This window comes from Talpa occidentalis, unplaced genomic scaffold (assembly GCF_014898055.3).
Source record: "Talpa occidentalis isolate TD23 unplaced genomic scaffold, MPIMG_talOcc4v2.1 talOcc4.9, whole genome shotgun sequence".
Taxonomy (NCBI): Eukaryota; Metazoa; Chordata; class Mammalia; order Eulipotyphla; family Talpidae; genus Talpa; species Talpa occidentalis.
In genome coordinates this window covers 85,302,255-85,315,219 of record NW_023605305.1, presented here as the reverse complement: position 1 = coordinate 85,315,219, position 12,965 = coordinate 85,302,255, and the positions used below count along the sequence as shown (strand labels likewise).

Genomic DNA, 12,965 nt, shown 5'->3' with positions numbered 1-12,965 from the left:
ACCCACCCTGGCGTAGCCTGAGGTATCCATCCCGAGTCTGCCTGGCCTTGGGGCCCAGCAGCTGGGGGCCCTTTCCTGGAAGCCCACTCCTGCCCCAGTCACAGCTCCGAGATGTCTGCCCTGTGGCCCATCCGAGAGGCAGCTCTTGGGTGACATTTTTCTCTTTGAAGGAGCCTTCAAGCAACAAGGTTTCTCTACCCACAGTGTTGGTGGCAGGGTGGGGCGAGGGGCCACAGCCGTGTCTCCCACTCTGTGCATCCATTTGCCTAAGGGCCAGGAGTGCACATATGGGGCTCCCTCTGCACAATAGATCCCATGTGATCTCAGGGCCCAAGACCAGCCTGTTAGCCATCCCCAGGGTTTCCAACCCTGTCAGAACAGACTTGATACCAGGAAACTAGGACAAAGACAAAGCGGTTCTGGGGGGAAGGGTCCTGTGAGACCCACTTTATTGGTGCCAGACAACCCCGGAGCAGCTGGCAGCTCAGGCCAGCCTCTTGCTCACACGTTCATAGGTCACATCCCCGATGGTGGAGATCTGAAAGAAGCATCCAGAACAGGAGGAGTTAGTGCAGGGGCCCCAAGCTGCCCACAGACACAGCTGAAGTGGAAGACAGTATGTAGCACTACTTCTCCGGGCCTCGGTTTCTCAATCTGTGGCCTGAGTCACTGTGAGGGCACAACAGGGCCACAGTGCAAACATGTCATGTCATAAACTCCACATCTGTCCCTTGCACTTCACGGGCCAGGGACCTCCCAATGCAATCTCATCAAACCCCAACACAGTAGGACTGCACCATGGTGCAGATGGGAAAACTAAAGCTTGGAGAAGTCACATAACCCAGCTAAGGTGGACTGGCCACACTCAGCCTCTGCACCCCATGGCTTTAGCAGCGCACCGGGGCTGAGTGTGGGAAGCTAGGGTCCCTCCCTTGGGAAGTCATGCTGGTTTGTGGGAGAGGATGCTGGTGGGTGAAGGCCCTTTGTGTGAAGTGCCCAGGCCCAAGGTCATATGACGTGCTGTCACAAGACATGTACATGTCATCAGTGGGTCCTGACACCCCACAGAGGAAAGCAGCAGGCCCAGGGGGAGGGGGTGGGAGACGAGTGGCCTCTGTGAGAGCAGGGACAGTGGGAAGTGCTGCGAGATTGGCGTGGTGGGGGTGGGGGGAGATTGAGTGCAAGCAGGGAGGCAGAAGCAGCAAGAGGCTTTGTCTAGAGGAAGGAGAGGGGCAAGGAACAAGGGGTGCCGGGGATGGGCTGGATGGGGAGGAGGGTGCTGCTGCTGGAGGATGGGGTATCCATGATGATTCTGGGCCTCTGAATGGAAGATTTGCAATCCAGCTGGTTCCACTCTGGTTCTGGCCTGTGTGCATGTGCATTTGTGTGTGTGCATGTGTGTATATGTGTGTGCATGTGTGAGGATGACCCTGAATTCTGGGTGCTGCACACAGGCTCCCTATTCAAGAGCCTCTAGGAATTAGGAAACAGGTTCGCTCAGCTTGGAGACATCAATTCTGTCTGGCACAAACCTTCTTCCAGTGCGCCTGCCCTGTGTTCACCCTGCACTCCTGACCAGCTAGAGAGCTCTGCTTCTGGGAGTCAGAACCCACTGGCTGACGTTTCATGTAAAAATGTGTCCAAAACTTTTATCAGAATTTTTCAGGCAGGTCCCAGGAGCCAGTGTGACACTCACCTCCACCAGCTTGCCATCCACGATCTCCGAGGTCTGGTGGTAGTTGGGGAAGTCCACTACCACCTTCCCACCCTCCATCTGCACAGTGGCCTGGAAGAGAAGGTGACCCTCAGCCTGAGCCAGCACAGGCCCCCAGGGACCTGCCAACCCCCTCAGGGATGAAGAGCTGCCTATGGCCTCAGCTACCCCCTAGAGAATGACCGTCCTTATAGATACACAGCCACACAAATCTAAAGTGTGTTAACCCCATAAGCATGTAAGCTTGCTGCACCTCAGGTTTCTCACCCCTAAAGCGTGGGTGGTAATTGTACCTTCTCCTTACAGTTACCAGGGGAGTAAAGGCTTGCACAGGGAAACGCAGAGTGCTGGCATGTGAGCCCTCCCCAGCGTGAACTAGGGACTTGGTTTTGACCGTCATCGCTAGACTGATGTGCTGTCCTGCCAGGGTGTGACTGCAGCCACTGAAAGACCCCCAGGTGCTGAGACAGGGAGACATCTGCGTGAGATCATTATGCTGTTTCAATACCCAAGTGTCAGAATAGCCATATATAGTAGTTTGACTACTGATTTTCCACCTTGGCAGTGCAAGGAGAAAAGTCCCCTCGTGATCATGGCTGGAGGCTGCAGGTGACCAGGATGGGTGAATGACCAGAGGGACCCATCTGGGTAAGGTGGGGACAAATAGCCAGTCTGTCACATCTGTGCTCCCCAAGACTGCAGTTTCAAACCCAGACGGGTATGAGTCTAGGTTATGGGCTATTCATTTCTAGGTGACATAAACAAGAGGAGGGGCTTCTGGATCGAGGCCAATTGGGTGAAGTCCTGATCCTGCAGGGTGATTAGTCTCAGCCCTAATCAGCAGAAAGCTCTGCTGATACCCCCATCTGTAAAATACAATACAATACCCCCATCTGTAAAATGGGGTAGTGATCACCTGCCTTAAGATGTGTGAAGCATTCAGTGAAGTGTCTGGGATATCAATGTTAATAACCATTTTCACTATCCCACTGTTCATTATTGACCATAGCATTAAAACCCAGGGGTGCTGAATTGCCAAGGGCTTACGTTCTTAATACCAGAGATGGAGTCTTAGCATGGGTGCAGGAGATCTGGGGAAGGAGTGCAGGGCACCAGCAGACTTTACCTTGAACTTCTTGCCCCCCATGGTCTCCATGTCACACTCCTTGCCGATGATGAACTTGTTGACCATTGAGTGACCCCCGGGGTAGTGCTGGGACCAGGTGAAATTCTGGCCGTCCTGCTGCACCTCCGTGACGATCTTGAAGTTGCGACCCTTTTCAATGGCATCTCTGGGGAGCCCTGTTTCCCGGGACAAGCAGAGAAGCCTTGCAAGAGCTGCTTCCAGCCTGTGGTTTTGGGCAAAACCTCACCTCCCTCTCTGCAGGTTAGCCTGACAGTTATAAGCACCTACCATGAGCCCATGTGGCTCAGGCAAGTTTGTGCTTCACCAGCCTCAGTGTTTTCTTCTGCAAAATGGGGTAATAAAGCCCACTTGACCAGGTCCTTGCAAGGATTCAGTTGGACCGTATGAAGCTCTTGTCACATAGTGAACACTTAGTCAATAATAGCTGCCCTTCTGGGAGTAATAGAACATAAGTGTAACAGAAACTGGCCAAGTTTTGGATTAAATGGACCCTCCAAGACTGCCTTTTAATGCTCTCATTTTTGCTGAAAAGGGAGCAAAGACCCAGAGCAGAAAAATGTTCCCCAGTGTGTCATGGAGCTGGTGGCAGAACTTGCTCTGGAACTGTGGCGCCCACTCCAAGTGCTGCACTAGATTACAGGTGGAGGCAAGTCAGGTTCCTGCAGGGCCACTCCCCCAAAGTGACAGAAGCATCCTTGCTCCCCAAGGCCCAGTGCACTTGGTCATGCTCTCTGACCCTGAGGAGGTGGGTGTGTGGGTGCAGGTCTCCTGGGACTCAGAGCACTGATTCCTGCAGGATTGTCAAGTGCCTGGTTCCTCAAAACCAGTGTTGCAAACAGAGCAGTAAGAGGCATGAGATCTTTCATCTTCTGCCCCTGCTGCCTGGCACAGGAAGAGGCCCTTGTTTGTTGAAAAATTGAATGTATGACTGGCATGCAAACCCAGCCTCTAGACTTAATCCTTTGGTTACACTCCCCAAGCAACAGGGAGTGGCACCATTCATCATCCTATTGTAGGTCCTGGATTCCAGTCACCTCTGCCACTGACTGATGTGTGACCTTGGGCATATCATGCTGGGACATCCCATTAGTGACATGGGGTGGGCCCTTTCATACAGCAGGTCTTCTATCATTCGTGGCATAAATAAATCAATCAAGCCTCCACTTCACCATTGACTAGCTGTGTGACCTTGGACTAGTAACACAACTTCTCTGGGCCTCAAGTTTTCCATAGTAAAGCAGAGATGTTCTGTTTTCAAGTCAGAGCCTTATCCACAGAACCTGGAAAGACTACTTAGTTGCTCAACAAATGAGGGAGCGAATAAATGAATAACTAAAGTCCTGTCTTGTTGTACCCCAAGAGTTTGGGTTCCTGGCCCCAAATGAGCTAAGACAAAGCCCCACAGAGGTGTGCTCAGGGCTTACTCACCCAGGCGCTTCATGAACTCATCGTAATTCTTGTCACTCTCCACCTCATACTTGCCGTTGAAGGCCATGCTGCTGGAGACTCGGGCTGAGTGCAGAGGTGAGGAAGGTGGCTATGCTGCTGAGGGGCCTAGTGCTCCAGCTTATAAACTGTCCTGGATGCTCAGGTTCAACCCCCAAGTCACCCCACTCCTGCCTCCACCCCTGAAGAGGAAGCACTGCTGTTTTATGATATGGGCAGGACCCAGAGGGGCAGAGCCTGAGGTTGTTCACCCTAGAGGAGGGTTGGCTGTGATCCCAGCACCAGGCCCAGCAAGGCGAGGGCCAGGATTTCAGAGGGTGAGGGGTCATCCACCTCCACCCATTCCTTTCTCCCTCCCACCAAGCACAGGCTCCAACCACAGTCTCATCATCCCTCCATCACCCCTCATCCATTGGCCAAAGTGCATGAACTGTAGGCAGGAAGACAAGACTAAGACCTAGACCCTTCCCAAGACAGCTTGAGATCAAGCCAGAGAAAAAATGCACACCTGCAGAGAAGCAGGACCCAGCTCAGAGAAGCAGGTACCATCATGCATTGAAGATCGTGCATGAATTTTACTTGGAGCCTCACAATGGAGGAACTAGGGGGTCAGACCCCCAACTTCCAGTCCCTGCTTTGTCCTCCAGCTCCACTTCAGTCTCCTCCATCATAGTTCCTGCCTGTCTCATTGGAATTGTTCTTCAGGTGGAAAAGACATGTCTTCAGTTCTGTCTTCTTTTCCAGAGTCAGTTCTTAGTGACTCATTGTTTCCATCCAAAGCAGAACTCTCCACCATTGCTGAGCCACAGACCAGAGACTAAGTGGCTATGAAACAGATGAAAACAACTTTGCTGCATTTTGCCAGTGTCGGTCTCCACTCTTGGAAACCTTACTCCAGCCAGGGGTCTTATTTCTTATAAAACTATAAACACTTCCATTTAACAAAACTACACACACCCTCAGAGTTGTGGGGTTTTGTGATGATAAATTCTATATATTAGGGGCCTCCCTGGTGGCGCAAGGGGTTAAGATGCAACCTATGAAGCTAACGGCAGCCTCTGCGGCAAGAGTTTGATCCCCGGTCAAGAAGCAACCCACATGGCGCAGCAGACCTCTCCTGGCTCACCCACTGCTCCCCTCAGCAGCGTATTTCAGTAGCTCTGCCTGTTCTGCTCCCCACTCTGTCTCTGGTGAATCCTCTCACCGCCCGTACCTCTACTGTACCCAGTACTTGTAGGCATAAATAAATAAATAAATCTTTAAAAAAAATTTCTATATATTAAAATTCCAAATTGAGGGCCTCCCCTGGTGGCGCAGCGGTTGAGCGCTGGGCTGCGAAGCTTCCCGCAGCCTCTGCAGCGCTGGTTCGATCCCCGGACGCCGGGTGAGGGTCCCACATGGCGCGCAGACCTCTCCTGCCGCCCGCTGCTCCCTTCAGCAGTGTACTTCGTCTGTCTGCCTGTTCTGTTCCCCACTCTGGCTCTGGTGAATTCTCTTACCCTCCCGCGCTTCTGACTGTACCAAGTGCTTGTATAAATAAATAAATAAATCTTAAAATAAATAAATAAAAAAATAAATAAAAATCTTAAATAAATAAATAAAACCATGTAAACTATCCATTCTGTTTTTCTTCACTCACATTAGTTTCTTCCTCCTACTATTTTTAATCATTATTGATCAAGAGAAACTATTTCTCAGTCAAATATCCAGGTTTTCTAGTTCAGGAACAGAGATTAGTGACAAGCTTGACAATGGAAGTCAAGCCTAAGAAATTCTTTCTGTTCCCAGACCACTTTGCACTCTGAAATCTCCCAGACCCCCTTATTTCCTCAACATCTCTCATGGAATCATTTTTTTTTTAAGATTTATTTATGCCTAGAAGAACTGGGGTGCAGGTCAGAGATGCTGGGCGTGAGAGGATTCACTAGAGACAGAGTGGGGAGCAGAACAGGAGATTTACTGAAATACACTGCTAAGGGGAACAGTGGGAAAGATAGGACAGGTCAGCTGCGCCATGTGGGCCAGCTCCCTGGCCAGGGATCAAACTCAGGCCGTGGCTGTGACAGCACTGAGACAACCCGTAGGCCACCAGGGAGGCCCTCTCATGGAATCATTTCTATAGAAATCTGCCTATGCCTTCTTTCTTGGTTCTGCCACTGCAAACTTACAGAAAACTGCCACCCCCAGGATTACAATGAATGTGCTAGCAATATGAAATTGCAGGCATTTGGCCAGGAGACCTGGTGTCTGACTTTTCCACAAAGCATAGGAGGCTTAGTTGTTATTCATGTCAACATGCACGTCCCTCCAGACGGGAGGAGAAATGGAGAGCTCACATTAGCTCGTAAGCCCAGGGCCATGTTTCCATAAAGCTGTCCCACTTATTCTTGGAAAGGGCTGCCTAATATCTGCTGCTGGACTTTTCGGGGGATCCCAGCTCACCCCATTAAATGCAAGGCCTTCTGTCAGCTTCTTTACATGTAGAGAATTTGATGTTGTGTTTTTTTTTTTTTAAATAATAAATTTTATTTTTATATTCCCCATACAATTGCAGCCCCCCCATTCTGGCCCCAATCCCTCCCCTCCTGATGTTGTGTTTTAAAGTATCTTCTTGAGGTGAAGCCTCAGAGTAAGATTACCAAGTTAAGGGGCCTGGAACAAACTTAAAGTTCTTAAGATGTTTTGCCAAGTTGGGGCTGAACTGCTTACCTGAATGTCCTGGGACTCACGCTTTCAAACATTTTGCTGCTTTCCCCAGACCTCCGTCCCCAGCATCACAAACTGTGCTATCTCGAGAATCTACTTCTTTCCCTTTGAATAACATTTAGAGAGGAAAGGGACTTTTAACCTTGTGGTTATAAAAGTAATAGATGTAGGGCCTCCCCTGGTGGTGCAGGCCGTTGAGCGCAGCGCTCAGAAGCTGTCTGTAGCCTCTGCAGCGCCTGTTTGATCCCTGCCGGCCAGCGAGGGTCCCACATGGCGAGCAGACCTCTCCTGTTTCGCCCGCTGCTCCCCTCAGCTGTGTGCCTGTTTCTTCAGTCTGCCTGTTTTGCTCCCAGCTCTGTCTCCGGTGAATCCTCTCACCCTCCCGCGAATCTGGCCTGTACCCCGGTTCTTGTATAAATAAATAAATAAATAAATAAATAAATAAATAAATAAATAAATAAATAAATAAATAAATAAATAAATCTTTGGAAAAAAAAGTAATAGATGTTCATAGTAGAAATTTGGGGCGGTGCAGAGCACAAATAAACAGAAAGCATCCTGCCATCCCACCCAAGGGATGTATTTTTGAAGTGTAAATTGAATACACACTTGTTGTTTAAAAAGACAAAAGCGAGGAAAACATGACAGTCCCACATCTCATTGCCCAGAGCCGGCTATTGTTAGGTCACCAGAGAATCCCTGCATGGTCCCATGAGCACACAGAAAACCGGTGTGCATATCCGCTTTTTCCATTCTTCTAACAAAAAAGAAATCCAAGGATAGTTTTGTCTTGCTTTTCCCCCCTACTTAATAGTATAACAGGGACATGATGTATCTTATTTCTTCCTGGGAACTGAAAAATTATACCCTTATTAGAAGGGACTTTCCAAATGGACAAATCCATGAACAGGATACACTATGTCACTCTGCTCTTGGCATGGGCACACAGTTGAGCATCTGGTTTCTTTCTGTAAATCTTGGTGGAAAATAATTTAATAGCAGTGATTGGGAGATTAGTTAGATACATGGAGACAGAGTGTAGGTAAGCTGAAGAGGCTGGGGCGGTAAGGGGCGGAGAAGCATGGTGCTATCCTGGAGTCCCTGGGGTCTCCAGTCTTGGGGGACAGGTACACTTTGTAGAATCCCACCTTCATGTCTGGAATGACTGTTCACCATGCGTCTGTCTTTCCAACTTCAAAATGTTCTTCCAACTCCACTTCCTCCAGGGAGCCTTCTCTGATTACTGTAACCTATAGATTGTCCCTTGCAGGAATCCCTATGATGTGAAGCATCTGTTTGTAATGGCAGGGATAGAGAGTGGGAAAGCTGGAATTTACAGTCCCATATATTGGTCTTCCTGTGTTCGCACTGCCGCTTCAGACACACAATCTTTATTCATTCAACAAACATTAGCTGAGCACCTACTGTGTGCTAGGCTCTTAAACTAGCCAGTTTCTGTCCTCGAGTTTTAGAGACCCAGACTAGTAAACAGGCAATCACAACACAGTGTGATAAATGAGAAAAAGGTAGCATCAGGACGTTGTAAAGAAACAGAGATCACCCTGCCCACCTCCTAAGGGTCAAATTGATGACAGAGCAATTGATGAGTAAGCCAGCCTTAACTAACTCATTATAATATGGGGATAAAAAATACCTACCTCCCAGGGTGTTAATGAGATTATTGAGAGGGTATAAATATAGTGCTTAACACAGGAACTGGTATTTCGTGGGAGCTCAGTGGATGATACTATCATTCGTATACATTGGTCATTTGTCCTGCCTAACTACCCATTGATTGTATTACTAATTATTTAAGATAGTATTAATTTCATTCTTCACAAAGTGTGTCCTTTGTCTCCCAGTTAGATTGTCACCCCTCCAAGGAGAGAGGACCTGGTCGGTGCTAGGATACCATTGATTTCATTTTATTGGATCCGTCTAGAATAGTAGTGAGGCTGTGATCTTCACCACAGATTGCTGAGGGGGGCAGGAGAGGAAGGCTTGTGAAAAGTGGAAATCCCTGAACCCTGACCCCCAGAAATTCTGATTTGGCAGGTCTCAGTGGGACCCTGGAATCTGCATTTGACAAACTTCTCAGGGGTCGTATGCATAGGGGATGTGAATAATGCATAAGAGCTGGCAGGATGGGCAGTGATCTCCCCAGGCCCCCACTGAGCCTCTTCCCCATTGACTTCTTTCTGTACACTCAAAGCAGTTTTCTCCTCCAAGGTCAGTGTCAACAGCAGCATAAGTATGGTAGGCTGTGGGATGGACACCATTGACACCTGGATACCTGACTCAGCTGTGCCCATCTCCCCTTCACTGTGGTCTGGAGGGCATCTGACCCTTTACCCTCCTCCACCCATACCCTGTCCCTTTCCTTCTTCAACTGGGGTTGAAGACACTGAGAACTTTCCAGAAGGGGTAAATGAACTCAAACTACCTACACAGCACAGAGAGGTTTTATGGGGCAATTGAACCTATATAGCAACCATACCCTATTGGAGATAACAAAGGGCCTCAAGGCTAATCCACCCAGACCACCCCAGCTTCCCACCTGGACTCTGGCTCCTCCCTCAAACCTGCCATGATTCTGAGAGTGGTGAAGGGGATGGGAAATGCAGGAGTGTGGGTTGGTTGCAGGAACAGCCTTGGCCTCCTCCTGTCCTCCCCACCCAGGCCTTTCCACAGCCCTGCCTGGAGTAAGTGATGGATCAGGGCTATAGTTTCCTCCACCAAAACCCCCTCCATTTCCTTCCTCCACTGAGAATCTAAAACATTGATTGGAGCTGATCTTAGATCAGAGCTAGATGGGACCTCTCAGGACTACGTATTCCCTGATGTTCTCCAGCTCTGCTCTCCAGAGTCAGAGGTTAACAAACCCAGCATTCCCTTGGAAAGTCCAGTCTGCATGCTGCTTATTCACAATTTGAAATTAGAATTAAAAATTAGAATAGGGCCTCCCCGGTGGCGCAGAGGTTGAGCGCTGGGTTGCGAAGCTGCCCACTGCTTCTGCAGCGCTGGTTCGATCCCCAGCTGCTCCCCGGCCACCGGAGGAGGGTCCCGCATGGCACGCAGACCTCTCCTGCTGCCTGCTGCTCCCCTCAGCAGTGTACTGCGGTCCTTCTGCCTGCTCTGCTCCCCGCTCTGGCTCTGGTGAATTCTCTCACCCTCCCGCGCTTCTGACTGTACCCAGTGCTTGCATGAATGTATGTATAAATCAATCAATCAATCAATCAATCTTAAAAAAAAAAATTAGAATAGGGGCCTCCCTGGTGGCACAAGCGGTTAAGCACCGCACTGTGAAGCAATCCACAGCCTCTGCAGTACAAGTTCAATCCTCGGCTGGCCAGGGAGCAACCCACATGGCGAGCAGACCTCGCCTGTCTCGCCCGCTGCTCCCCTCAGCAGTGTACTTCAGTCAGTCTGCCTGTTCTGTTCCCCACTCTGTCTCTCGTGAATCCTCTCACCCCCACTCCACCCCCAGCATCTCTGGTCTGTACTCCAGCTCTTGTATGCATAAATAAATAAATCTTTAAAAAAAAAAAAGAAATTAGAAAAGAGACTGGGAGATCCCAGCTCTGCCACTCACTGGCTGTGTGACCTTAGACAAGGTATGTCTCAGTTTTCTTGTCGATTTTAGGGACAACCTCATGGGGTAGCCCTGCCTCATAGGGCCACTGGGAACACTAAGTGAGTTCACTTTTGTAAAGCACTTTCTCTGGGGCCCAGCGCAGAATCTATAAAAAGGTGTTAGGGAGATGTGAGTGGGGGCAGACTGCCTCGCCATGTCTGGTCACCAGCGACAGTCACCTCCCTCACCTTGATGTGTCAGATGCCCAGGAGTTTGGTCCTTGTTGTCCCTTTTCTCTATGCGCTCGCTCCAGTCCCATCCAGTCCATGATTTTAAAAATCATTTACATGTTGCTGTTTTCCCCAGCTCAGACTTCCCCTCTGGACTCATTCCAGCTGCCATCCTAGGGGCCCACTTTGGCTCTTCTGCCTCCTTAACGTAACATGTCCTGATGTCCACCCTCAGCAAAACCTCCTCCTCCATGGATTCCCCATCTCACTTGGTGGGGGATACGAGGATCAACATCTTTCGTGCACCTGAATGGGCAGAGAGCTTTACCTGAACTGTTCCCCAGTTCTCCCAACCAGTGTAGGAGAGCAGTCCTGAGAGGCCTACTGTGCAGTTAAGGGAAGAGGCCCAGAAATGTCACCCCCAGGTGGTCAGGGGAGGAGACAGCTTGGAGCTCATGCTTGCTCTGCTGATTCTCTGCAGACCTCTGTTCTCTGCTTGCTGGGTGCATGCAGAAAACGGGGCTTTCAGAGCAGCCAACAGAAGCTAAGTCAGGCAGGAGATCGGGTTTGAATGAAATGCCCGCCTTGGGTCCAATAACCAGGCAGGGAAGCAGAACTCTCTCTGCAGTGCTTTTCCTGACAAGCAAGGAACACTGAGCAAAGCAAACAAATGAACAAAAAAACAACATTGAAAAGTGATTGATCAGATCACAGAATTTTCAGGCTTGGAAAACAAGCTGGAATGAGAGAGATAAGCAGCTAGAACTTCAGGCACCATCACATCACAGAAATGTTTTTTTTGAGACTCCCACCGCCAGGACCACCAAAAGCCGGACAGGGCAGTTTGCACTCTGTGAATGACAGTGCTGCAGATTCCACTCCCCTGGCCTTGGACATGCCCCGCCCCAACCTGGAAACACGCACACACACACACACACACACACACCAGAATGGATACTCTCACCCCTGCTTCTTTGTATCACAAGCTGCAGAGGAAATGTCTGGAGGGAATGTGGGATTGGTTGTGCCCACATCACAAGCAGACACCCTCATGTCGCAAGTGCTGAGAAAATGAGTATCTGACCTGTTTGTGTCTGTACCGGGAAGCAGATCCCATCATTATAAGGGAGTTAGCAATGCTAGCTCAGCCTTCAGGCCAGCTGCTCTGCATGGAGAGGGACAGTTTTTGGAGATGGGACTGTGTGAGGGGCAGATGCCCAAAAGCATCCATGACCATGACCTCTCCCCCAAACTTCTTCCCACTCTTGTGTAATGTCCTCCATAAAACCTTTTCCCTTCTCTAGGTCCAGCCCCCAGGCCTGGCTGTCTTCCACTTAAAACCTGCATAGGAGAGTGTGGGATTCAGTTGTTATCATTGCTTTTTTTTTTAAATCTGAGATGCTAGCAGGAAGTGTGTCTATGCTTTTGGGACCTGTACAGCAACAGACCCAGGGCAGTCCTGCCGGAGGGTCTAGGTGCTTATTGGGTGTTCTTTCAGTGTAACAGACATGAATTCTTGGTAACAGCAAAAACAAACAAACAAAGTGGGGGAGTTTCTTGGGAAGGCTTGCGGTGACTCATAGAAAGGATATTAAAGATAAAGCAACAAGGCCTCAAATAACCTGTAGCACCAAGGAGCAAGAAAGCAGCATCACTGCCGTCCAGTGGCTACCCTTCAACCATCCCCCATCCTTGCAGCCCTCAAGTCAAGACCAAATTCCCAGCTTGGCCAATTCCTGCCCACATCACATGGACGGGTCCCTTTACCACTGTGCTTGAGCTTCCGGTGAGCAGAATGGCATGGACAGTTCCTCCTCGGTCCAGGGGAAGGCTTGATAACTCCACACATGCAGCCACTTAGGGCCAGAACTGGCTCCTAACATGCACTTACCATATGTTAGTTACTGAAAAAAAACAACAACAACAACAACAAAAACTCCAATAGAGGAAGTCCAGCTGGCCTCACTGGGGACATCTACACAGTGTTGGGGGTGGGACTAAGAGTCCCATGCAGACCGCGTGAGCAGGGCAGGGGAGACCTTCCAGAGCCATGGAAAGGCGCTTACAGAGAAGGGGAACAGTTTGGCAGGCAGGCAGTCAAGGAGTCCCCTGCAGGAATTCTCAGCTCTCCGACACTGGACAGATTCC

General features: G+C 49.7%; 1 protein-coding gene across 1 annotated transcript; it reads right to left on the bottom strand.

The window, feature by feature from the left end:
* Positions 1–467: 467 nt before the first annotated feature.
* FABP6 (fatty acid binding protein 6) lies at positions 468–4,379 on the bottom strand. Its single transcript, XM_037500012.1, has 4 exons — positions 4,290–4,379; positions 2,841–3,016; positions 1,697–1,786; positions 468–538 (listed from the first exon to the last, which is right to left on the bottom strand). The coding sequence occupies exons 1-4, from the start codon at positions 4,354–4,356 to the stop codon at positions 485–487; spliced, it is 387 nt and encodes a 128-aa protein (XP_037355909.1). The 5' UTR covers positions 4,357–4,379; the 3' UTR covers positions 468–484.
* Between the last annotated feature and the right edge of the window lie 8,586 nt (positions 4,380–12,965).

Bases quoted from the DNA above. Each gene is read 5' to 3' on its own strand.
- FABP6 (XM_037500012.1), bottom strand. From the start codon at position 4,356: ATGGCCTTCAACGGCAAGTATGAGGTGGAGAGTGACAAGAATTACGAT. The intron at 1,787-2,840 runs GTAAAGTCTGCT...CTTCTCTTCCAG, and splicing joins TGGGGGGCAAGAAGTTCAAG to GCCACTGTGCAGATGGAGGG. The intron at 539-1,696 runs GTGAGTGTCACA...TGCTTCTTTCAG, and splicing joins TGGATGGCAAGCTGGTGGAG to ATCTCCACCATCGGGGATGT.